At 32.7% G+C, this 23,087-nt stretch overlaps 3 protein-coding genes across 3 annotated transcripts; 1 reads left to right on the top strand and 2 right to left on the bottom strand.

The window, feature by feature from the left end:
* Window positions 1-2,844: 2,844 nt before the first annotated feature.
* Window positions 2,845-5,804, bottom strand: LOC115702380 (non-specific lipid transfer protein GPI-anchored 16). The gene is made up of 4 exons (XM_030629850.2): window positions 5,407-5,804; window positions 5,300-5,326; window positions 3,252-3,311; window positions 2,845-3,150 (listed from the first exon to the last, which is right to left on the bottom strand). The coding sequence occupies exons 1-4, from the start codon at window positions 5,738-5,740 to the stop codon at window positions 2,942-2,944; spliced, it is 630 nt and encodes a 209-aa protein (XP_030485710.2). The 5' UTR covers window positions 5,741-5,804; the 3' UTR covers window positions 2,845-2,941.
* Window positions 5,805-6,207: 403 nt separating this feature from the next.
* LOC115702374 (non-specific lipid transfer protein GPI-anchored 15) lies at window positions 6,208-7,618 on the top strand. Its single transcript, XM_030629842.2, has 3 exons — window positions 6,208-6,628; window positions 7,094-7,213; window positions 7,302-7,618. The coding sequence occupies exons 1-3, from the start codon at window positions 6,304-6,306 to the stop codon at window positions 7,445-7,447; spliced, it is 591 nt and encodes a 196-aa protein (XP_030485702.2). The 5' UTR covers window positions 6,208-6,303; the 3' UTR covers window positions 7,448-7,618.
* Window positions 7,619-17,682: 10,064 nt separating this feature from the next.
* On the bottom strand, window positions 17,683-18,998 carry LOC115703945 (F-box/kelch-repeat protein SKIP30). Its single transcript, XM_030631176.2, has one exon. It carries the CDS (start codon window positions 18,940-18,942, stop codon window positions 17,905-17,907), a length of 1,038 nt encoding a protein of 345 aa, XP_030487036.2. The 5' UTR covers window positions 18,943-18,998; the 3' UTR covers window positions 17,683-17,904.
* Between the last annotated feature and the right edge of the window lie 4,089 nt (window positions 18,999-23,087).

Genomic DNA, 23,087 nt, shown 5'->3' on the forward strand with positions numbered 1-23,087 from the left:
ATATAATAATTAGTGGACTTTGAGTTAAAAATTCACATATTGGACCTAAATAAATATAAAAATTGGTATTTTTATAATGTGCGGTGCGGTGCGGTTTGAACCGCACATTAACAATTTAAAACCGCAAACCGCACCGCACCGCGCGGTTTAGGAAAAATTCAAACCGCGACCGCACCACAAAGAATTTCAAACCGCATTTTTTGTGCGGTGTGGTGCGGTGCGGGCGTTTTGAGCAGTTTGGGCGGTTTGATGAACACCCCTACCGGTAGTAGAGGAAACTTTCCCGGGGGCATGCATACACCTAATTCGAATGATGACATTCCCCTCTCCAGGCTTGCTAAGATCATGGAGAGGAGGGACAAGGTCCTCTGCCAGCATTTGGCACACGGAGGTACTCCTAGTGATGCTTCTTTATTGATTAGGCCTATAGGTCAGGATTCTGCTAGGCCTACTCGCCCCTGCGTGCTTCTAGAGGCAAGGGCAAGGCAACCATTAGTGATAGTGACTTAGACAATTTCTCCTCTAAGGATGATCCTCCCTTGGATGGTAGTTGTTAATACTACTTTTTTACTTTTTCTTACATTTAATACTTGTAACTTGTATTCTGACTTTGTCACTTCTTTTTTTGTAGACATGGCTTCCAGAATGAGGGAATGAGGGATCTTGCAGGAGAGCCTTCTGGCGATGCTTCCTCAAGTCGTCCTATGGCCAAGGTGGCTTGGACCATCAAATCTTCAGACGCCACTCAGCCTCCACTGCCACTCCTTCCTCTAGGGCATGCTCTGGCTAATCAACCAGTGATCATGGACCCTCCTTCAAGGAGGACTTCACCCCCATGCAGGCCTTCGGGCAAGGGGACTCAGAGGTCTGGCTAGGGGGCCTATTCATCCATTAGTCAGAGGAATACTGATGTCGCTCAAAACTATATTAATAGGACTTTGCCTATCATTGATGGGGAGCTTTAGGAGTTGGAGGACGGGGAGCTAGAGTGCTTGACGTCCAGCGGCCTCTAGGACATAACATATGTAAGTTGTATATTTGATTTTACTCAAATTGTTGCATTAACAGGGGTTGGCCAGCTAGGTGTGCACCACTTAGGGACTGGCTGGCCAAGGTTGCACCGATAGGAAGCTGGTCGGCCAGAAGTGCACAACTAAGAGGCTGGCCAGCCAGGTTTTCTTCTGCTTCTAATTTGGTTTTTCTTTTTGTTTCAGGCCTTGTTAAAATTCAGCCTTACTCATGCAAGAGCTAAGGGCTCTTTTGGAGTTCACCGGAAGAAGCTGATATCCAAGAAGGCCAAGCTTCAGACGAAGAGGGACGCAGACTTTCTATACCTATTCAAACAGAATTTTGTCATTTGATGAGTTTTTATAAGGAAACTAATTAATGTTTTCTCTTTATTTTCAAACTATTGGAGCTCAATTTTAGGTGTCATTTATCACTATAAATATGACCTAAACTAGCAACAAAAGGTTGAACTCTTCCACTTTTTACTTTTCTATATTTTTAGAAGAGAGTACTTTTTTTTTTGTAAAGGATAGTTGTTCTGCTATTCCTTGGTGAGTTTGTGTGTCTTTGAGATTACTTTTATGTGAAGAAAATTCCAAAGTGAAGAACATAAAGAATAACCTTCAGGAGAAGATTCGTCCAAGTTTTTCTTCAGGAGGAAGCAAGCACCGCTATTTTTGGGAGAATATTTCTACAAAACTTACTTTGGGAGGAAGCAAGCACCGCTATTATCGGAAGAAGATTTCTACAAGTCTTGCATCGGAAGGAATCAAGCATTCATCAAGTAATTTGAAGGGAGTTCAAACCTTGGTGTCTTAAGGAGATTCATTCAGCAAATAGGAGTATATCAAGCTTGCGGCAAAATTATTAGAGGGAGTCTATGTTTCGTTTAAGTAAATTCCTTTGCACTTGTTGAAATTTGACAAATGAATCTTATCTCTGGGCGTGGCCTGTGGACTAGTTACAATCTACAAGGATTGTTGATACCACGTACAAAAATCATGTGTCATTTTAATTTCTACAAGTTTACTTTCTGTAGTATTATTCTGATCTATGAGGTTCGATTTTTGATAGAACAGATTTTAATTTTGTTCAAACAATTTTATGACAGTTCCGCATCAATTGAATTGTTTGCTAATTTCACTCGGTAATATTAAAAACGAAATTTCAATTTTGAATCTAATTTTTTTTCTTCTTTGAAAGCATTGGATTTTGGTCTAAGCAGATGCATTATTTTGCAGGTTCCAGTTGCTGAAGAAGACGATCGGAAGGAATTGACGACGTCACCAGAGCTGTAGAAAACGATCGGCAGTGGTGATTTTTCATTCTAGACTGTCGACAGACATGAAATCACGAGAGAAGAAGATGAATTTGCTGGTTTTTTGAGATTAAATTACTGTAGTCAATCGCACAATGAGATTGCGATTTACAGAGATAAAAGATGACGAGGGAGATTCGGAGAGAGAGTTTCATAGTTTTTGTTTTTTTGGAATTATAATGAAGATTTTCAAAGTATTTTTTTTCTTTATATAGTTTTGGTTTCCTACATTTGAATAATTATATCATTTTAGATCCCATAAGTTTTTTTATTATTTTATTTTGCCACAAAAAAAATAAACTTCAACTTTTTCTCCTATATTTATGAAAATTTCCCATAGCAATACACACAAATACATATAAGCTTCCCTTAGAGATTTTAATCCATCAAACCCTTCATATCATCTGAGTTAAATTCGTTAATATTTTCTCATTAATAAAAATAAATATGTTTATTATAATAATTAAGAAAAAAAATAAGGCATGTTATAATTGGCTTTTAGGAATTCACAAAAATGAAATATTCCAATATTAAAATAAGAGACGTAAGTACTTATTAAGATCTAGCAAACATTTTTTAGCACAATGATACATGTAAAGAAACTCATAATATAAGTTAGAAGAGGATCAAATATATCATGGTTGCTATGATGTTATGAGGAAGAGAAGATGGAATAAGATGAGTCAAAGTTGGAGCAGATGATGATGGGCCCAACACTGGTCTGATCCCTGGATTTAATTTTGTTGGGCCTTCTGATCCAGTCACTGGAGAAGCTGCTGGGCTCGTATCTTCTGATTTAGGATCGGTCGATGTTACCTTGGAAACTGCTAGGCCCATTTAAAAATTAACATTGTTTGAATTGGTATCCCAAGTCTTATGATATTTTTTGAAAAAAAAAATAATTAAAGATGGTTGTGTTAATTACCTAATGATGTGGGAGAATCAGCTTCCGGAGCAGGACTGGGGTTTAGTAAGATGGCAGGCCCTGCAGATACAGAGTCACGATATTTTTGGAATAATTACAACATTTTTTATTTTCTTACGCGGAATTTTTTTAAAAATACTATATTTTTTAAAAAAAAAAATACTGTATAAGTTTTATACTGTGTACTGTGTTAAGTTTTCACTGCTGTTCTATTGGTGTTTTTTAGTTGTTCTAATGTTATTTTTAGTTGTTCTATTTTGTGTTCTACTGGTGTTTTATAAAAATATAATATTTTTGAAAAAAAAATTCGTGTAACAGTATTTTTGTAAAAATTAATTCGAATTCTAATATTTTTGTAATTTTCCTATATTTTTTCTTAATTTATTTATTTGAAAATTAATGATATGAATAATAACTATCTACGCAAACAACAACCTGAGAGCATTATTGTCACTTTTCTTTTTAAATTGGAAAATAAATGTCAAATGTAATTCACAAATATAGTAAATTTAAGCTTTACTTTTATAGATATTGCAAAATAAAATATAAAATAATAAAGCCTCCAAAATATTTATGACTTTTTCTAGTTTTTTCTTTAATATATTTTTGTAACTTTTTTTTTTCTTTATCATTTCTTTGTTTTCTTTCTTTACTATATTCGGTTTAGAAGAGTCGAATTTTATATTGAAAATTGATATTGTAGTAACTAATTATCACTATAATTTAAAGTTGGAGTACTAACAAAAATACTGTAAAATAAAAAAAAAATTACAAAAATAAACGGAGTTTTTGATATTTTTACTGTACCAACTTTATAAAAATACTCTGTTTAAAGTTTCAAAATTATAATTATATTGTGTTTCAGTAAAATAAAAAACAATCATAGAACAATTTAACCAACAACATAAAAATAATTATAGTATAATAAAAATATAACTACAAAACAGTAAAATAATAACAAAATATTGACCTAATTGCAATAAGTAAAATAATAATATACTTTTGTATTACTAATTTTTTTTACTTAGTTTTGATAACTTAATTTATCTTTTTGTACTATTATTTTTTTTTTCATAAAATTTGTTGTTACAACTTTATTCTTTCAACTTTTTTTTTTCCTTTTTAAGTTAGTGATATATAGTTAAAAACAAAAACAACTATAAACTGAAAAGCAATTAAAAAATAACAAAACAAATACACATATATACAATAAAAATATACACGATAAAAAAAAAATACACATAAGCTAAACAACTATAGAATAAGTAAACAACAACAAAAAAATAACTAGACATCAATGTTGTTAAAATATGTAAAATATTTATAAATTAACTCTAAATAAATAATAAAATATCCAAAAAAATATATATACTACTTTTATTAATTATGTAAAAATAATAAATAATAAAATATTCATAAATTAATTCTAAATAACAAAATATCCAAAAATATATATTTATATATATATATATGTTACTTTTATTAATTATGTAAAAGATAGAAAAGTATAAGAGGAGTGTTGTTAATGAAAATTTCATTATTACACACATACCCTATATTTCACAAATTATAAAAAGAAAATGTAAATTGTACTAGGGAAAGTACAAGAATGTTTATGATAATAATGAACGAAATTATTTAAAATTTATCAATGGAAACAAAATTGTTACATGTTAACTTGATGCTACTATGTCTCTAATATGTCTCATGAGATATGATGATAAACTATAAAATTAACCATTTTAGACACATATTTAGATAACTATCAAATTTAATTTTATACTAGATGTACAAATTCTTTTATGTATTTTATTGGAGTGAATAGCATCTGGTATAAATCTAATAAAAATAAAATAAATTATTTGTAACACTGCTAGCCTTGCATTACATTGAACTATTGTGTTTAACTTATACATAAATTTACAACATCAATGACAGGCTATTTTTTTAATTCATTATTAATATCTTGTATGATAATATGATATTTATCATTGTTTAAAATGATATAATAGTAAATGTAATTGTTATGTAATTACAATTAACTGTACCTGAAGCTGGAAGAGGAGTACCAGAAGCTGCAAATAAAACACAATAATGAATTAGTCAATTATATATAGATAGATAAATAGATATTTAAAGAGTAGTGAGTCCGTACATTTGCATTGTATTGGGACACCATTCATGTTGCAAGCACTTGGGAGTGAAAGGGCAAGAGTTCGGTTAATGGGAAGTTGAAAAGGGACACTAGCAGTTACTAGAAGACAAGCACAGTCCATACCAGAGCTCAATAGGGTCCTTAATGAGCTGCAACAGCCTGTGGTTGGGGCCTGTGACTGACCATTACTACTGCTCCCCGTTATGAAATTCAGGCATGGAGTGAAACTAGTTATCATTGTGAATGTACATGGTGTAGAAATCTGTCCATTTACTAAACAGATGAGGATAAGAATAATGTATGCTATTGATTGGAATGTTTTCAGCCCTTCCATTAGTGTGATTCGTTTTCTGAAGTGTGTTTTGGGTAAAAAGATGATTTATAGATATGTGTGAATTTTACTTAAAATTTGTAGAGTAAGGTTAATTTTAAGTGGGTTTTTAGTGTTCAACTACTTCAACTACTATTACTTTCTTTGAAGGAATTTCAAGTTTTCTTTTGTTTTGGGTTTTTGACTTGGATGGAATATGGACAACCGTCTTAACTATTAGGTGTGTTTGGCGATGTTAGTTATAGCTATTATGTTTTATAATAAAAATAATCATATTCTGTTAATCCTCTAGTATTATTTATTATACTACCCCATACATAACAACTCTATTTTCCACTTGGCACAAAGTCAGTCATTAATTCTTGTTTAGTTATCAAAATATTATTACTAAATTCGAAGTTGGCCACCCAAATTGTACCAATACACTTTGTCCATTACAATACGAGCTTCCTTATTTAAATCCCACTTATATTTCCTACTCTCTCACTCAAACTCGAACACACTAAACCACAACAACAAAGCTTGCCCTGTTTTCCAACTTGAAAAGAAAAAACAAGAACAAGAAAATGGGTTTGAAAAAGATTGAGTTGGGTGTAGCCTTGGTCCTCCTCATGGCAATTCTCTTGGGTAGGGCCACAGCTCAATCGAGTTGCTCGAGCTCTCTCATGAGTTTGGCCCCATGCCTTAACTACATAACTGGAAACTCCTCGTCCAACCCATCCTCCTCTTGCTGCTCAAGCCTCACTAGCGTCGTTCAATCGTCACCCCAGTGCCTCTGCTCAGTGCTAAACGGTGGTGCGACGTCGTTTGGTATCACAGTCAACCGAACTCTCGCTCTTTCCCTCCCAGGCGCATGTAAAGTCAACACTCCACCCCTTAGCCAGTGTAACGGTAATAATTAACTAACAACAAATAATTATGCCTAATTAGGATTTTTTTCCCGAACTTGACATGTACCAAATCATGTTCCCTAAATTTTTAAAGTCGTTAAAAATTCTCCAGAATTATTAAGATTGTTAGATTTAAGGATTTCTGTTTAATTTCATTTAATTTTACTATTTCAGTGATTGTTTATGTACTAAATCATACTTAAATCATGCTCCTCGAACTTTGACATGCAATAAATCACCTACGTTGAACTTTCATCCATGTTAGAATTTTTTTTCTAAAATTAGACAAAAGTCCTTAAATTCAACCATCTCAATAGTTTATAGGGCATTTTCAACGACTTTAAAAGTTCAGAGACATGATTTAGTATATGTCAAAATTTGAGAAAAAAAAAATAATTATTTCGAATTTATTTTGTCTTTGTTGTGTTATTTCTTAATTAAATACTTGGTTAATGGTTAATATCAGCTGCTAATTCACCAACCGGCTCAGCAATCCCACCTGCAACATCTCCATCTGCAGCAGACTCTCCCAATACTAACACACCTGATGCTTCTATTACTCCTTCTGCCTCAGACATTCCTTCAGGTACTTCTTTTTAAAACCATAAAAAAAATTTATTGTCGTTTTAAGCATTTTATGTCGTTTGTTAACAAACACAAATATTTGATTGTAGGAGTTGGAGGAGGGTCAAAGTCAACGGACGGTATTAACACATCTGGATCTGGTGGCACCGGTATCAAAGCGACACTAAATTTCGTGCTCTTCTTAGTATTCATTGTCTCGTGTTCTTCAAACTATTCTAGTTTTTTCTTTTTTTAAGCCTCCATTGTTTTTTTTCCCTCTCTTCTCAATGTTGTTCGAAATTTGCATTGTTTTTTTTTTCGTTTTTCCTCAGTTAAAGTGTGATTGTATTGTGTATTATTGATTGGTTTATAATGTTAGAGAAATAAATAAAAGAAGAATATACTAAGTTTGATATTGATAAAGAAAGGGATATGGACCAAAAACTAGCTGAACTAGACATATATTTTATTGCACTTAACTTTATAAATTAAGATTGTGAAACCCTCCAAATTTTATTATTGTTTTGATATTACTTTTTTATTCAAAAAATTTATTAAGTGCCGAGGTGGACTACTTAAATTTATACTAACGTAAAGATAATAAATTTTTTAGTGGTTCACACAATATTAATTATTTAAATATTATAAAAATTATTTTAAAATAAAAATAAAAATAAGTTATATTTCCCTATAATTTGTTGGGACTTTTTTATTTTTACATTTCAAAATAGTTTTTTTTTTTTTTTTTTTTTTGCATTTTTACAGAATTTTACATAGAAATTCTTATTGCAAGTAGCGGAACAACCTAAATCGCAACCAAAAATCTTATAGCAACACACATAGAAAACCACCAGGAAAACTACTTTAGAAACCCAAACCGTAAATTTGAAAAAAAAAATTAAAAAAAAAATAGTATATGAGATAATTTCCCTAATTTGTTTTACTTTCTCCTTTCGTTTTATTTTCTTTTCTTACCTTTTATTTTTTTTCCTTTCTCCTAAAACACACACTGACACCAGACCCAACCCTAACACCCGTTAGTGGCAAGTCCCAACCCTAGCACCCTCCAGCAACAAGCCCCAACCACCACCGACAAGACATTAAAACCTCGACTAACAAAACCTCCATTGGATTTTTCTCAAAGCTCTAAAATTTGTCTCAAAACTTTCGAAGTCAGAAATCTCTAAAATCAAAGGTCCACATCTAGATTTCATGAAAACCTAGTCATGTTGACTGGTCCCCTCGTCCCGGAGCCTACAGTGTCCAGGGAGCTCAACCCTCAAAACCCTCAAAACTAGGGCTGTACAAAAATTTTCGTAAACCGCCCAACCCGAATAACCCGACTAAACCAAACCGACAAAACCGAAAAAAAATACAAACCGACATAACTTGACAAAATTCTAAACCGCCCAATCTGTAAATTGGGCGGGTTGAATTTTGACCCAAACCGCCCAATGAACCCACCCAAACCGATTTAACCCGATTTTCAATTTTTTTTTTTTATATATATATAATATATAATAATATATAATATATATTAAAAAAAACCCAAACCCTAAATTGAATTTAGATTTGGAATATTATGTATTTAATGTTATTAATTTTTATTTTAGTTGAATCTAAAAAAAAAAAAAAACATCAACATGCCCAACCCGTCGGTCGGGTACGAATTTTTTTTTTTAAATTGCAAGCGGTTGCATACGAGAATTTTATAACCCGATCTTTATGTTGGGTTGGAAAACATATAGTATAAACCGACTAAACCGACCGATGTACAGCCCTACTCAAAACCTCTCTCCCTCCCCCTCACTCAAAATTTCCCCTCTCTCAGTCACGAATTCTCGAAACCTAAGAACCCCAGCTCTCCAGAACCTCGATCGACGGAGCACATCACGATTCTCTCTCTCTCTCTCTCTCTCTCTCTCTCTCTCTCTCTCTCTCTCTCTCTCTCTCTCTCTCTCTCTCTCTCTCTCTCTCTCTCTCTCTCTCTCTCTCTCTCTCTCTCTCTCTCTCTCTCTCTCTCTCTCTCTCTCTCTCTCTCTCTCTCTCTCTCTCTCTCTCTCTGGTCTTTTGCTTTGTCATTGGGTTTAATGCGGTGTTGAACGAACTGAGGGGTTGACGTTGGTGGCTAGGGCTTGAAGAGGAAGAAGAAGAAAAGAAAAGAAAAAAAATAATCTATTATTTTTTTTTTCTGTTTTTCAAATCAGGATTTTTTTTAATTTGATTTAGGGGTGATAGTGATTGTGGTAATGGTGTGACAGTGGTGGTGAAAATGGTTGTAGTTGCGATGAAGGTGGTGGTGATAATAGTGGTGTGGTGGTGATAATTGTGTGGTGGATAGCAGTGACACAGTGACATGGTGTTGCTGCAAAGATTAAGAAGAGTGAGAAAAGGAAAAGGAAAAATAAGAGAATGGAAAAAATTAAAAAATATATATTTTAATTGTTTTGTTACTTTAAAATTTTTTAATATGATTTAAATAGTTTTAATAATATTTTAAAGTATTCACTACTGCAAAATAGCCTTTTTGCATCAGCCAACACGTCGATTAACACCTAAAACTGATGCAAAAATATCACTCTAAAAATTTTTGTCGATTCTAGACCAACGCTACTTTGTGTCGGTTAAAATTTGATCTTTTACTTTTGCGTCAGTTTTAAAAAGACGCAAAGTAGCATCATTTTAAAACCGATGCAAGTAAGTTTTTCATTTTATTTTTCTAAGAAACAAAACCATACAAATGGGCTGAAAGAGCCCATTAAATTACTATCCCTAATCCAAAACTTACATAAATATATATATTCATATATATATATATCATTTACTATTTGGAAATCCTACCATTCTCCCCACTTGTTAGTTTTATGGTACTAAATCATATACAAAGAAGAATAAAAATTTGTTTCTGATTATCATCGTACCATATACTCAAGATCACCATGTGTATATATATAAAAGTAAAATAGATGAAAAGATAATTTACCTCTCGAAGCCTATCAGGGTATCCTCAAGTCTTTTCGTATGTTGTATCCTTAGAACGGCAATATCAAACTCACACCTTGATGTTTCAGATCTTCCACCACACATAAGGACTAATGTGGGCTAGTAGGGTAAAAAGTGTATATGAAGTTCTTGTTTTTCTCAACACATGAGCAAGAACAATTCTAGTAGTATCCTCCCGATCATATGCCATTTAGGAGCCCTCCACACGAATAACACAAGTTCCAAGGCAAACTACTGTAGACGACTAGTATTACCCTCACTAGAAGCCATACTGTCTAGATACTCCATTTTCCTATGAAGATAAAGTAACAACTAATCTTCTGCTATCCCATCAGCCGCATACAAAACAAATCTTATCTCATTAAACTCTTACTATGGTGGCTAGATAGCACCTAGAAGAAAAGGGGAGATGAAACCCTTTTTTCCGCAACTCATTTTTTCCCTATAAATACTTAAAGAATATAAGTGAAAAAGGGACTTTAGGATTCACAAACACAGTGAACTCAATATATTATAAAAAGAATATTCTCTAGACTTGAGAATTATCTCACCTCAAATAAAAGTGAATTGTGGACTACGGTATTAACATTGGAACCACATAAAAATATCTTCATACACTTATAATTAATTCTTCTAATATTTGATTAAGGAGTTACCAAAAATCTCGGTCAAAATTTTGGTACTTTCATTGAGAGTTGTAGAAAGCTTTCATAGAGAAAAAACTTGTGTTTAAATGGTACTAACAAGGAACAACTAGTGACCTTTTCAACCACTCGATGACCTAGCACGTCCAGAAGAAGAAGTAGCTTTCGAGTAGACAGTGAGGAAGGTGATACTAATGATCCTGAGTATTCAAGAGATGAAGAAGGCTTTGAGGGTAATGAAGAAGACGAGTATGTTGAACTCGTGTCATTGAGGCAACAAGCCACTAAGCATGATGCAGAGTTGGCTAAACAAAAAGAAATGAATAGGAGAATGCAAGAGGCCTTGGCCACCATGAAATAAGATATGGCCTTGACATGCCTCGATGTAGATCTTACAGCTACTCTACCAATATTCAATGATGCAAGTGAATTCCCCTCACGACCCCAGTAAAACCAAAAACAAAAAATAAAAGTACCTAGTCCCATCAGGTATCCCTCCAAAGATCCTCCTATCTTGAAGGATAACCCTACACTAGTACCTAGGGGGAACATAACCCATCGTGACCCTTGCAAGGTCTGGGAAATGAGTTTCCTTGAAGGAAAGACATACCCTAGGATAGTAAGGGGCGTCATAGCATGTCCGTACATCAGGGACGGGAGGGGCAGTATGGTCAAAGTAGGAGGGATTCCCCAATGGACTTAAGGGAAAAAAATTAATGCAAAACATGGAGATCTCAAAATTTGCATCAACTCTCTAAAGAACGGTCCAACACCATCAAAGGACGTTTTGAACAAAAGTACATTGGCAGAACTTGCCATTCTTCAAAAAGATATTGCAAAAGTAACTCAGAGGCAAAAAAGAGATGACTATGAGTCCGATTATGAGGAACGAGAGTTGTGTGCCAAGAACGTCCTAGAAGCTAAACTCCTCAGGAATTTTAGGATGCCAGAAATGATCCAATTGATTGGAGATACAGATCTCAGTGACCATTTGTCACGATTTAACAAAGTTATGACAAGTTTAAGAGTTAGCAACGATGCTAAGTGCTTGTACTTCCCATTGACTTTGAGAGGATCCGTAGAAGATTAGTTTAAGAAATTGGAACCAGGCTCTATATATATACAAGTATATATATTTTATATTTATATGATAGATTTAATTTTGATGCAACTGAACTAGTACTGCTTACACATTGACTTTTAAGCTTTCTTAATTCTACACAAACATACCTTAGAACAAGTTAAGCAGATGTACATATAATAGATCACTCAAAACATAATAGATTACTCGAAACATTACTAGTCACTCTAAAGTACAAGCACAAGTTCTGAATTTTTACTATTTTAATTTCCTCATTAAAATTTGTGACTGAGCAATTTCACACTCTTCTTCATAACCATTTTCCATGTTCCTAAAGAATCATATAGAAAAAGCAACGATTTACACAAAAAACTTTCTAAAAGTAAACTATCTCCATACTAGAAGAAACAATGTAAAGTAAAAAAAAAATGATGTAGTAAATATAGATTATTGCAATGTAGATTTTATAGCAGTATAAACAAACATTAATCATATCTATGATATTTCAATAAGACCCAACTTCATAACAAGAATATATATTTATATATATATATATACTAGGAAAAAACTACGTGCGAGGCACGTATACTAAATTTATGCTAGTTTTTTTCTATGTTATTTGAAAGTGATACAATTAAAAATTAAAGAAAAAATATTATTAATTATTAGGTGAGATTAGTATTATGTGTATCTAAATATTATATTTTATAATGTTGTCAATTAAAAGTGAATACTGAATGCAATATATTAGTGTTTAAGAAAGCTTGATGATTTAAATATGTTCTTAAGTTAATCCAAAAATAAATTAAAAGTTGATGTTCCAATACTTAAAGAAACATTACTTAAATGGGTGTAAGATAAAAAGAAAATTAAAAATCAATCTCTAAATTACTGATAATTGAAGATAGCATTTGTCTAAAAATTGTAGATAAGAAAACTAATGATAGTCATTGGTGGATTTCAATCTTCATTTGCTTCGATAGAGACAATAGTGTAATTTTTGTATTTTGCACTTTTCATTCTAGCCGGGTCCGCATATATCTGGATTGTCCATTTTTTCGTTGATAAATTGAATATGGTAGTGTCGACAAAAAGTGAAAACCATGTTTAACAAAAAGTGATAGTATTCTATAACAAAATACTATTAAATTATTTTAAAATACTATATTTTATTAAAATAAAACTTTATGCGATTAAAATTTCATATTAATCTTTACTCAAAAAGAAAAAAAATGATAAAAAAAATGAAAAGCTTCTATTATTATCTCCACTGCCTTTCTAGATGTGAATAATGGTCTCTTCTTTCTTTCATATTCTTCTTTATTTTTTGTATATTGTGTTTGCAACATATATGTAAATTATTACGTAACTTTAAAAAACTTTGTTCCTGGAAACTAATGCATATGCCGAGCACTTAGAATCATTTATTAGCTGTAAACTCTGTTGGGTTTTTTTCGCCATTGATGCTTAGTTTTGTAAACTTTGATAAAAGTCACGCTTCTTTTTTATTATTATTATTATTACTTATATATATTTTGTTATTAAGTTGTGAAGAAGAAAAAAGTGAAGTGCGGATTGGAATATTATGTGTGATCTCATGGGAATGTCCAAATTGTAATAGGAAAAGGAATACAATAAATAATTAAAGAAAACCTAATCGTAGATGTACAACAGCAAAAACTCAATCATATTTTTTTTGAATTTAATGGGATTTATTTTATTATATATAAATGAAAAATGACCCATGGATTTCTCATAAACTATTTTATTTTTCTAATAAACCATTTTATTTTTAATATAAATAAAAAGTAAATACCGAATGCAGTATATTAATGTTTAAAAAAGCTTGATAATTTAAATATGTTCTTAGGTTAATCCAAAAATAAACTAAAAATTGATGTTCAAATACTTAAGGAAACACAATGTCTGTAAGATAAAAAGAAAATTAAAAATTAATCTCTAAATTATTGATAATTGAAGATAACATTTGCTTCGACAGAGATAATAGTATAATTTTTTATTTTGCACTTTTCATTCTAACCGAGTCTGCATATAACTGAATTGTCCATTTTTTTTGTGTATAAATCAAATATGGTAGTGTCAACAAAACGACGATGTTCCTGCAAATAGTTATTTATTTTCATTTAAGATGATTAGACATGGTGTGCATAATTAATTTAATTAAAAAAATTTACTTCTGAAAGACAAGTAAAGTTATTTTATTTCTTTAAAACTACACCTCTGCAGTATAATCCATTAATTGGACACCAGTACACGAAAATATTTTTTCCAGTGAAAAAAAAATAATTAGAAAATTAATTTTCTTTTTTCTTAAGATAAAACGAAATTAGGGTAAGTAGTTTTTTTTTGTTTTGATATTATTTTTATAATATTTTTTAAGATCATCAAAAAAAGTTTTAAAAAATATCAGTGTATATTTTTGTAAAGGATAATTTTATGATTTTTTTGACTCATGTGGACCCAACGCGCATGGATAATTCAGTTTTTTTTTTTTTTATTTCATATTAGAGAGAGTGAAAAAAAGCTATATATTATTTCAAAAAAAAAAAACTATATATTATATTTATTAACTATCCTTTCGAAGATAGAAAAGAAAAAGGACTGTATATGAATATACTGCATAGTAAAACACATTAAGCTAATTAAACGTATTTTTTATAAGATCAAAATTTTAACATAATCCAAATATAGAATATAACAACATGTTTTTTGATGTGAAGGTTAAACATAACAAATGGCATAGTTTAGTCTCCGTATAACACAACAACGATGTGAGCTCATTAATTTTGATAGAAACAATGCAGATTTGAAAAGATTCAATAAGGAGACAAAAATCCCAAAATGTTAGAAAATAAAAAATTAATCTTAAAAATTGGGGGATGATTTGGTAAAAAAAAAAAAATCCATTTATAATTCGTTTTTTTCCTGATCTCTCTCAACAAATTAATTGTATATGCGGTTTAAGGATCAATTTATTTTATATATATATTTTTTATTTCTAGAGTTATAGTTGTGATTATATGTAGAGTTGAAATATGCTAAATATCAGTTCAAATATTAATAGAATTTGTTTTATTATTATTTTATTATATATAAATAATATTTTATTATTTTATTAAATAAAAATAAAAAGTCACCCATGAATTTCTCATAAACCAAGAATTTTAGTTATATAGGCACACTTTATATAGAATAGATATATATATGCACAAGAGATAATGTACTACTAGTACTTGTCTTTACAAGAATTTTCATTATTAGCATAACCTCTTGGAGGAACAAGAATAGACCAATTCAAAGAATCCTACTTGTCTTTGTCCATTTCGTTTACTGGAGTATGTTACCGGTAGATAAATATAAAAAGTGTCAAAATTTTCAATAATACCAAAGGGAGTAGTTGATTATTCTAATACAACATATAATTTACATTATCGAAGAACACTAAAATAGGACAAGTGAGCCTAATATGATATCAAAAAATGGTACACAACTCGACAATTGCAAAGTGGGAAGAATCTTGCAATTTGCCCAGTAGTCTTAGAAGCTCTAACGAGCGAAGAGGATGAGAATGAGGCCATTATATACATAACAATGATTCACACATTCATACACAAAACAACAAACATTCACACACAAAACAACAAGAACAGATTCAAAATCACCAAACCAGAGAGAGAGAGAGAGAGAGGCAACGCCACCACCAATCAAGGAACCCAGGACTTGTAGCGTGAGTCTGATCGATCGAAGAAGACTGTCACAATGGTATCAACGACAGGATCTTCAGTTTGCTAGGGTTAGGGTTTGTTTGGCTTGGCCCATGGCTAGAGTAGAAGAGAGATATCTGCGAAAGTAGTGGAATGGAATTATAATTCCACCCAATAAAAAATGGAAAAGCAATTCCATTGGTTTGGGGGAATAGCATTACTATGGAATTCTTTTCCAAAATTGTTATTTTCCAACCAACCAAAAGAATCAGGTCCATTAGTATTCCATTCCATTCCTTTCTAGCCCATTACCATCAACCAAACGGGCCCTAAGATCCCATGTTGGAGGAATGACTCCCAATGAGTAAAAATCCTATGCATAGGCACTAGACCATCATGATGAAGTATGGGAAGTAACTCAGTTGTCCACACAAAGGCCTAAGCTCATGGACCAACCCATCACCTTCACCGAAAAAGACACCAAAAGTGAGCGTTTTCCTCATCATGATCAGTTGGTCATTGAATCACCCATAGAAAATAAGGTGGTGTCCCGCATCTTAATTGATAGCGGGAGCTCATTGAATATATTTTTCAAAAATGCATTCTTTGCCATCGGCCTCACAGATCAAGAATTATCCCCCAGTGGCTCGCAACTTACGAGGTTTAATGGAGTTTCTTTGATCCCCATGGGAAAAGTGTGATTTCCCATCACTCTGTGTCCGGATACCCCTCAGAGCACCTTCATATACAACACTTTTGTTATTTTTGACTGCCGGACTGCCTACAACACCATCCTAGAACAGTTAGCGTCGGTGGATTTTGGGGTTGTGACCTCGATCCGACACTTGTGCCTCAAATTTCCAACCTAATGTGCAGGAGTAGGAACCATTTGTGGGGACTAGAAAGAGGCTAGAGAATGTTATAATGTAGCTACAAAGTTGTTGGTCCTTGTAGTCAATAGGATGAGCTAGATCCATGTATAGGGGACGAGAAAGTATTGAAGCCTATGGAAGAAACTGAAGAGATTTAAATTTGTGATCAAGACCCGACTAAAGTTATCCGCGTTAGGAAAAGCCTTGATCCCGAATGTAGAGAAGAAATCATAAGCACCCTCAAGGAGTCCCTAGATGTCTTAGCATGGTGTCACGAAGATATGATTGGGATTGACCCGAATAAAATTTGTCATTTGTTGAATGTGAACAAAGATATGCATGCGGTGCAACATAATTGATGTCCCTTCGACCCCATAAAAGAGAAGGCATTAAAGAAATAGGTGGACAAGACGTTAGCAAATATTTGCATCCGCAATGTGTACTACCCAAAGTGGTAGGCGAACCCTGGCCTAATCCTGAAGCCCAACGAAACTTGGTGGATCTTCATAGACTTCACAGATTTGAATAAAGCTTGTCCCAAAGACTATTTTCCTTTACTAACAATCGATTTCCGGGCATGAGCTGTTATCCTTCATGGATACCTATTATGGGTACAACCAGATCAAAATACATGTAACAAACTAATAATACACAAGCTTCCATACTGATAAGGGGATGTATTGTTACCTAGTCATGTTATTCGAATTGAAGAACAACGAGACAACTTATCAACGATCAGTGAATTCCCTTATCAAAATATAATGTAATATTTGAGGAAACATTAGTATATTATAACTTTTTTATAATAAAAATGTTCATAACATTTTTAATGAACTAAATCCAAAAATTGTGATTTTTTTAATGTAAATATTATATTTAAATTTAAATAAATGTAAATAAATTTAGTTTTTTTTTTTAATGTGATTCATCCTATTATATAATACTCATACTATGAACTATGAAGTTATGTAAAATGTCATAAAATCTTCCTAATAAAGAAAGCTTCTCATTATTCAATAAATAAATAAAATAAAAATTATTATGGCTAAAATTCAATAAAATTTTATTACTGAATTATTTTTAATTTATTTTTTATATATAATTTAAATAGCAGATTGTTTACTAGTTTATATATTAAAAAAAAAAAAAAAAAAACTCTTCCACCATGAGATAACACTAAAATTCATATACTCTTAACATGGTGCCCCTCCCCTGTCAATGTTACTGGGGATTAAGTATCACCTTTGCTAAAGAAGAGCTACAAGAAACAAGGCCATACATCATCATGGCTTACAAATAAACAAGTTAGCCAGCAAGATGACCAATTCCTCGACAAATGTAAAGTTACACAACCAGACAGCAGTGGCCCAGGGAGAACAAAGTAAGGTCTAAATTCTCAACTGTGTACAGCCAAGAATAGTTCCACGACACTGTGTCATTGGAGCCGCCTTGCGCCAAGTTGGTCGTTCACCACACATCATCAGGACATCAACATCAGACATTGGCCTAATATCACAGTTCCACTGGTCAGGACCAATGACGCCTCCGATCACATAAATCTCATCCCGCAGGCCAGTCATTGCACAACTGATCCTCCGGCGAAAATCAGACACTGACACCACTACCTTGCTAACATTTCCATCCTGTTTGGATATTGATCCATGACTCATAACGTAGAGTGAATCCTGGATAACTGCCATTGGACCCTGGAGCCAATGATAGTCCTCAACAGTCCACTCAAGCCCCTTACTATCCAAGACTTGAACTGTTGATAAACCCTTGTGTAAAACATGAAGCTTTCCCCCAATCACTATTCCCGAGCATGCTGAATTGTGAGTGCGATGAAGATCAGGAATTGAAACCCAAACATCCTTGTCAGGGTCATACATTTCTGCCTGAGATATTGATTTCCTACAACTAGTGAAACCACCTACAACAACAATCTTCCCATCCAAAACGCAGCAAGCAAACATGGCCCGTGGAACAAGCATTGACGCACGTGGAGACCACTCTCGAATTATGGGGTCATATGACCAAACCTCATTAGTTGCAAATATCCCATCTTGATCACCAGTCTGTGGATCAACAGCATCACTACCACCACCAAGTACAAACAGCTTTCCAGCAGTAGAGACAGCACCAAAGTGAGAAAGGTGCCTGATTTTTGAGGGGAGGATAGGGAGTGTAATCCAAAGGTCTCGAAGAGGGTCAAAAAGCTGCCATAAATTTTCTGGGTAAAAAGCACACACACATAGAAGATCTTCAGTTGAACCAACTTCCTGTCGAGCTTTAAACAGTTCAGGACTACGAATGACAGCTTTCCAGGAACGAGAAACAAGCTCCAACTTGGGATGGAGAAAGAAGGGGACCCGTGCAAGACACCTGAGAGCAACCGCGTCAGGGAGACCTTCAATTAGTTCAGACATAATAATCACAGTTACATCTGTTTCTAATGATTCTTCACTAGAGAGTTGTTGCTACCCTGGATGCAGCATTTGGCAAATGCAGAAAACAGAAAAGCAGTCAGTAACACTTAGAATAATTATTCAATGGAAATACTACAGAACATCTAGAAGCTAAAATTCCAGTACAAAGATAGCAAACTGAATGTATGTCCAAAGAGATCTAAAAGAATAATAGTCATCACTATACAAACTGCAAAGTACCAAACAGATATGCCAAATAATGCAATACATTCTTCACCATCATAGGCAACATATTCACTTCTATACTAACTATAGTATTGTGCAATTTAGCTTATAAGAGAGGTAGACTCCTAATATAATGCAAGTTCTATCAACAGATTGTGTAATTGTTGAAGAAAATTAATGATCGAATGTGGACTACATTTCCAAATGTCTTCTATTCAAAATATCTTATTTTGATTATTATGCTACTTATGAATAAAAAAGAGCTTGCAAAGATCCATTTAAGCACATAAGGGAAGCAATTCAAAAGAAACTACAGTGAAAATAAATAAAAATTCCAACTGAGAATGTTATATTAGCTCAATGGGACTGTTACTGTTAGCATAAGAATCCATACTTTTCATCAACTTCAAAAACATAAACAAATAATACCACCCCTCTTTGCAAGACATTCAATACCAACGGGCAACGGATAACAGCACTACAGATAAATTTGAAGAGGATGGCATAGCACTGACTTTGCCTGCTTCTGATGCTCTAAAGCATCATGCTATTCTCACTAGAAATCTAGAACTTCATATTTTCCGTCCATCTCAATCTAACAGGTCCACAAACCTTCTCATTCAAGACTACTTAAAGTCCAATACAGGAGCTCATATATAATACTAAAGTTACCCTAATGGTTGTCCCAAAATTCTGAAGAAGTAACTAAACTAGAGGCAGCTAATAACTGCCAATTTTCCAGACAAAGCATCAAATCCTTAATCAACATTCAAAACACCCTCTAAGTATAATCCAATAACGGATCTGTGATAACTCAATTTCATGTCTCAGAAGTCAGAACTTAAATTATAATTCCATAATAAAGAATTAAACAAGTCATTGGAGACAAAGACCACCGCCATTAACGCATGATCCACTTCCCAAGTTTCCAATTTGGCTCCACCTAAACGCATTTGTACCATGTGACACAAATATGAACGGAAACATTTCCAAAACACCAACCAAAAAGGAAAGAATCAAAATAAAGATTGTTTATCAATTTGATTGCAGACCCAGAAATAAACAAAAAAAAAAGGCAAGGTTGAAATTTGAGAAACCCCCGCAGCATTCAGCCCACTAAAGAAATGTTCCCTCACATGTGAAAAAACCAGCCATACCACAAAAATTCAAAGACTATTAAGAAACAATCGACGTATGATTCAACAAAATGAACCATGGGTTTTTCAAAGATTTAAAATTACATTCAAATTTCAAGCAACTTTTTCCAAACCGCGCTCAAATACAAGTGGGTATAACAAGAAATTAAAATATAGTATACATAAATAAATAAAAAATTATAAGAGTTTGCCTTGGAACCAAGAAACAGTAGATGTACCTCAGAGGATAGGCCCTGTTGAGGACACAAGATTTGGAGTCTGTCGCTGAAAATTGAGAAAAGAGAAAGAGTTGTAGAGGGTTAGGATTGTCCAGAGTTGGGGAAGAGAGGTAATGCCTGAAGAAAACGCCGAGTTACAAAATCAATGTGTTTGTTTATGTTATAATGTTAATGTGTGTGTGGTGTCAACCTCTTCTCCTTACAATTCCACTTTCACAATTCCAAGCGTCTTGAGGCCCTCTTTTGCGTGTTTTACTTGCCTTAACTCGGTTTTACCCTAAAAAGGACTTCAAATGTCGAAATTGAACAATACCCAAAAACCCATTTTTTTTTGGGAATTTTGGATATTCCAATATTTTTTTTTCTTTTCCTAATATTCCTTATTTAATGTATACATTTTAATTATATTTGTCCAAATCTAATGGCATGCGTAAATCACGTGGTTGAAATTTTCAATATTAAAAATATTACTAATTCTAAATAATTTCCTTGGCGCATGGATATTTTTATTGAATCTGGACTAACCAAATTTCTTGCCTATGACATGGTGTTTCCATAATTGTTTTTTCCTTAGAGAAAAGAATAACGTGCTCAAGCTCAGCTTATTTATGGTTTCAATGGAGTAAAGTTGTTAATATTTATTTAAACCACAATCTCTCCCTATTACCCAATATTTTTCATTCTTGTAGCAATCGCTTTTAGGATTAAAAACTCGAAAACAAGGATGTTTGGATTGTATCATCATGTATTAAAAAAAACAAGTTCAAGTACTTTGTTTTGTCTTTGTGTCTCCATAGTTTAGATCAAACAGGTGGGTTTCGATTTATAGTTATGCCAAGAATATACTTATGATTTTAATATTTTATATGAAACTCGTACCAAAATATAATGTGTGTATTTGAGAAAGGTTTGGTCTTTTACTTAGAGAGTACGCAATTGACTAATGGAATAGGATAGAATCACCCTATGAACACAGCTGAGCTGGAGATTGAGAGATTGAGGTATTAAGATAGGTAAATTTTACCGAACATGCATATATTTCCACACCTTTTCTCTCACTGAAATGGGCAATTTCTATATTGTTAGGTTGGTATACATTCTATTTAATAATTTTGGACAATGATGTTTCATATTTTCTGTCATTAAAAATATGGTAATAATAGTCTGTAGGTAATGATATTGATATGTATTTAGAGATTTCAGCAGGAGAAAAAAAATTAGAGGGATCATTTTAATAATCATAGATTAAGGGTTCGTTTGTTACGCACAATTTACTCACAATCTAATTCTTTTACATGGAGATCCGCTAACCTAAATTAGAAAAATCCCACATCATTTTCTAAAGATTTTTCACTATTTCTTCAATTTTATATGTTATATTCTTTCTTATTTTTTCATCGAAATAGCAATTTAAATAATATGAATATAGAGAAATTGTAATAGAATTAGAAATAAATTATCTAAACAATATAATATAAATATTTATCCATTGGTAATATCAAAAGAAAAATAAATATGGTGGTTACACAATTCACAATATTTCTTTTGTTAGATAAATTAACAATTAACCCAAGATCTATTTGTATATAACATAGAACACAATAATAAGATATAATAATTAGGTATGTGTACCTGATTGATCCATAGCAATTATCTCTGTTTGATCCACAGCAGTTACTTCAATTTGATAGTGCAATACTATCAACTAAGTCTTCCTCCCTAGATCTCTAAATCAGAAGCAGTTTATTTTATCTGATTATCAAAAGGTATACAATTGTGATGAGACAATATGTATTTATAGAGTTAGGGAGGGGACTTAGCTACAAAACCCTAGTTGGGCTGGGCCTGCTCATCAAAGGCTTCAGTCAACTAGAAAAGCCCACACTTCTGCTTCACCTAGACTTTACTCACAGATGCTAAGCCCATTAACAATTGATCACCAACAACATGGGCTAACACAGCAAAGAACTATCCAATCAACCCAAGTTTTAATAAAACCAATAAAATTTAATGTAAGCCCAAATAAAAGTCTAACATTCTTCCACTTGGGCTACATTGATTTTAATACATATATATTATATATCAAAATAATTTGTTTGAAAACGACTCATGGGTTGAACAACAGGAAAACGTTTGTGGCCACTTTAAAAAATGATAGTTATCTGATAGCATCTCAACATACCGGTCCAATTTAACCTTTGATAATGAACTATGACAGTCATATTGTTTTTAACTCAACAAAAGACATTCATAATCACAAATACCAAAGTATTAAATCGACATGGTCAATAAGTCTAGTAGTGTGGTAAGGAATTATGTTCAACATGTGATCAATTTAAAATAACATAATATCCTTATCAATCCTCAATTTCACTATACCGTGATGCTTAATAAATAAGCCAGTGAAATTAAACATACACCACTTAAAATAAGTTAGTGTCACTAAAATTGCTTAAAACATTAAGCCAACAAGATATCATTGTCAATAAGCAAATAAATTTAAAAGACAATGATCACAACAATATGAACCACATGCTTTCAATTC

Source organism: Cannabis sativa, chromosome X, assembly GCF_029168945.1.
Source record: "Cannabis sativa cultivar Pink pepper isolate KNU-18-1 chromosome X, ASM2916894v1, whole genome shotgun sequence".
NCBI lineage: Eukaryota > Viridiplantae > Streptophyta > Magnoliopsida > Rosales > Cannabaceae > Cannabis > Cannabis sativa.

What these genes read in the sequence shown, in the direction of transcription:
- LOC115702380 (XM_030629850.2), bottom strand. Translation starts at nt 5,740, where the DNA reads ATGGAAGGGCTGAAAACATTCCAATCAATAGCATACATTATTCTTATC. An exon ending in TACTCCTCTTCCAGCTTCAG is followed by an intron (nt 3,312 to 5,299) that starts GTACAGTTAATT and finishes CTGTATCTGCAG; the next exon opens with GGCCTGCCATCTTACTAAAC. An exon ending in TGATTCTCCCACATCATTAG is followed by an intron (nt 3,151 to 3,251) that starts GTAATTAACACA and finishes TGGGCCTAGCAG; the next exon opens with TTTCCAAGGTAACATCGACC.
- LOC115702374 (XM_030629842.2), top strand. Translation starts at nt 6,304, where the DNA reads ATGGGTTTGAAAAAGATTGAGTTGGGTGTAGCCTTGGTCCTCCTCATG. An exon ending in ACCCCTTAGCCAGTGTAACG is followed by an intron (nt 6,629 to 7,093) that starts GTAATAATTAAC and finishes GGTTAATATCAG; the next exon opens with CTGCTAATTCACCAACCGGC. An exon ending in TGCCTCAGACATTCCTTCAG is followed by an intron (nt 7,214 to 7,301) that starts GTACTTCTTTTT and finishes ATTTGATTGTAG; the next exon opens with GAGTTGGAGGAGGGTCAAAG.
- LOC115703945 (XM_030631176.2), bottom strand. Translation starts at nt 18,942, where the DNA reads ATGTCTGAACTAATTGAAGGTCTCCCTGACGCGGTTGCTCTCAGGTGT.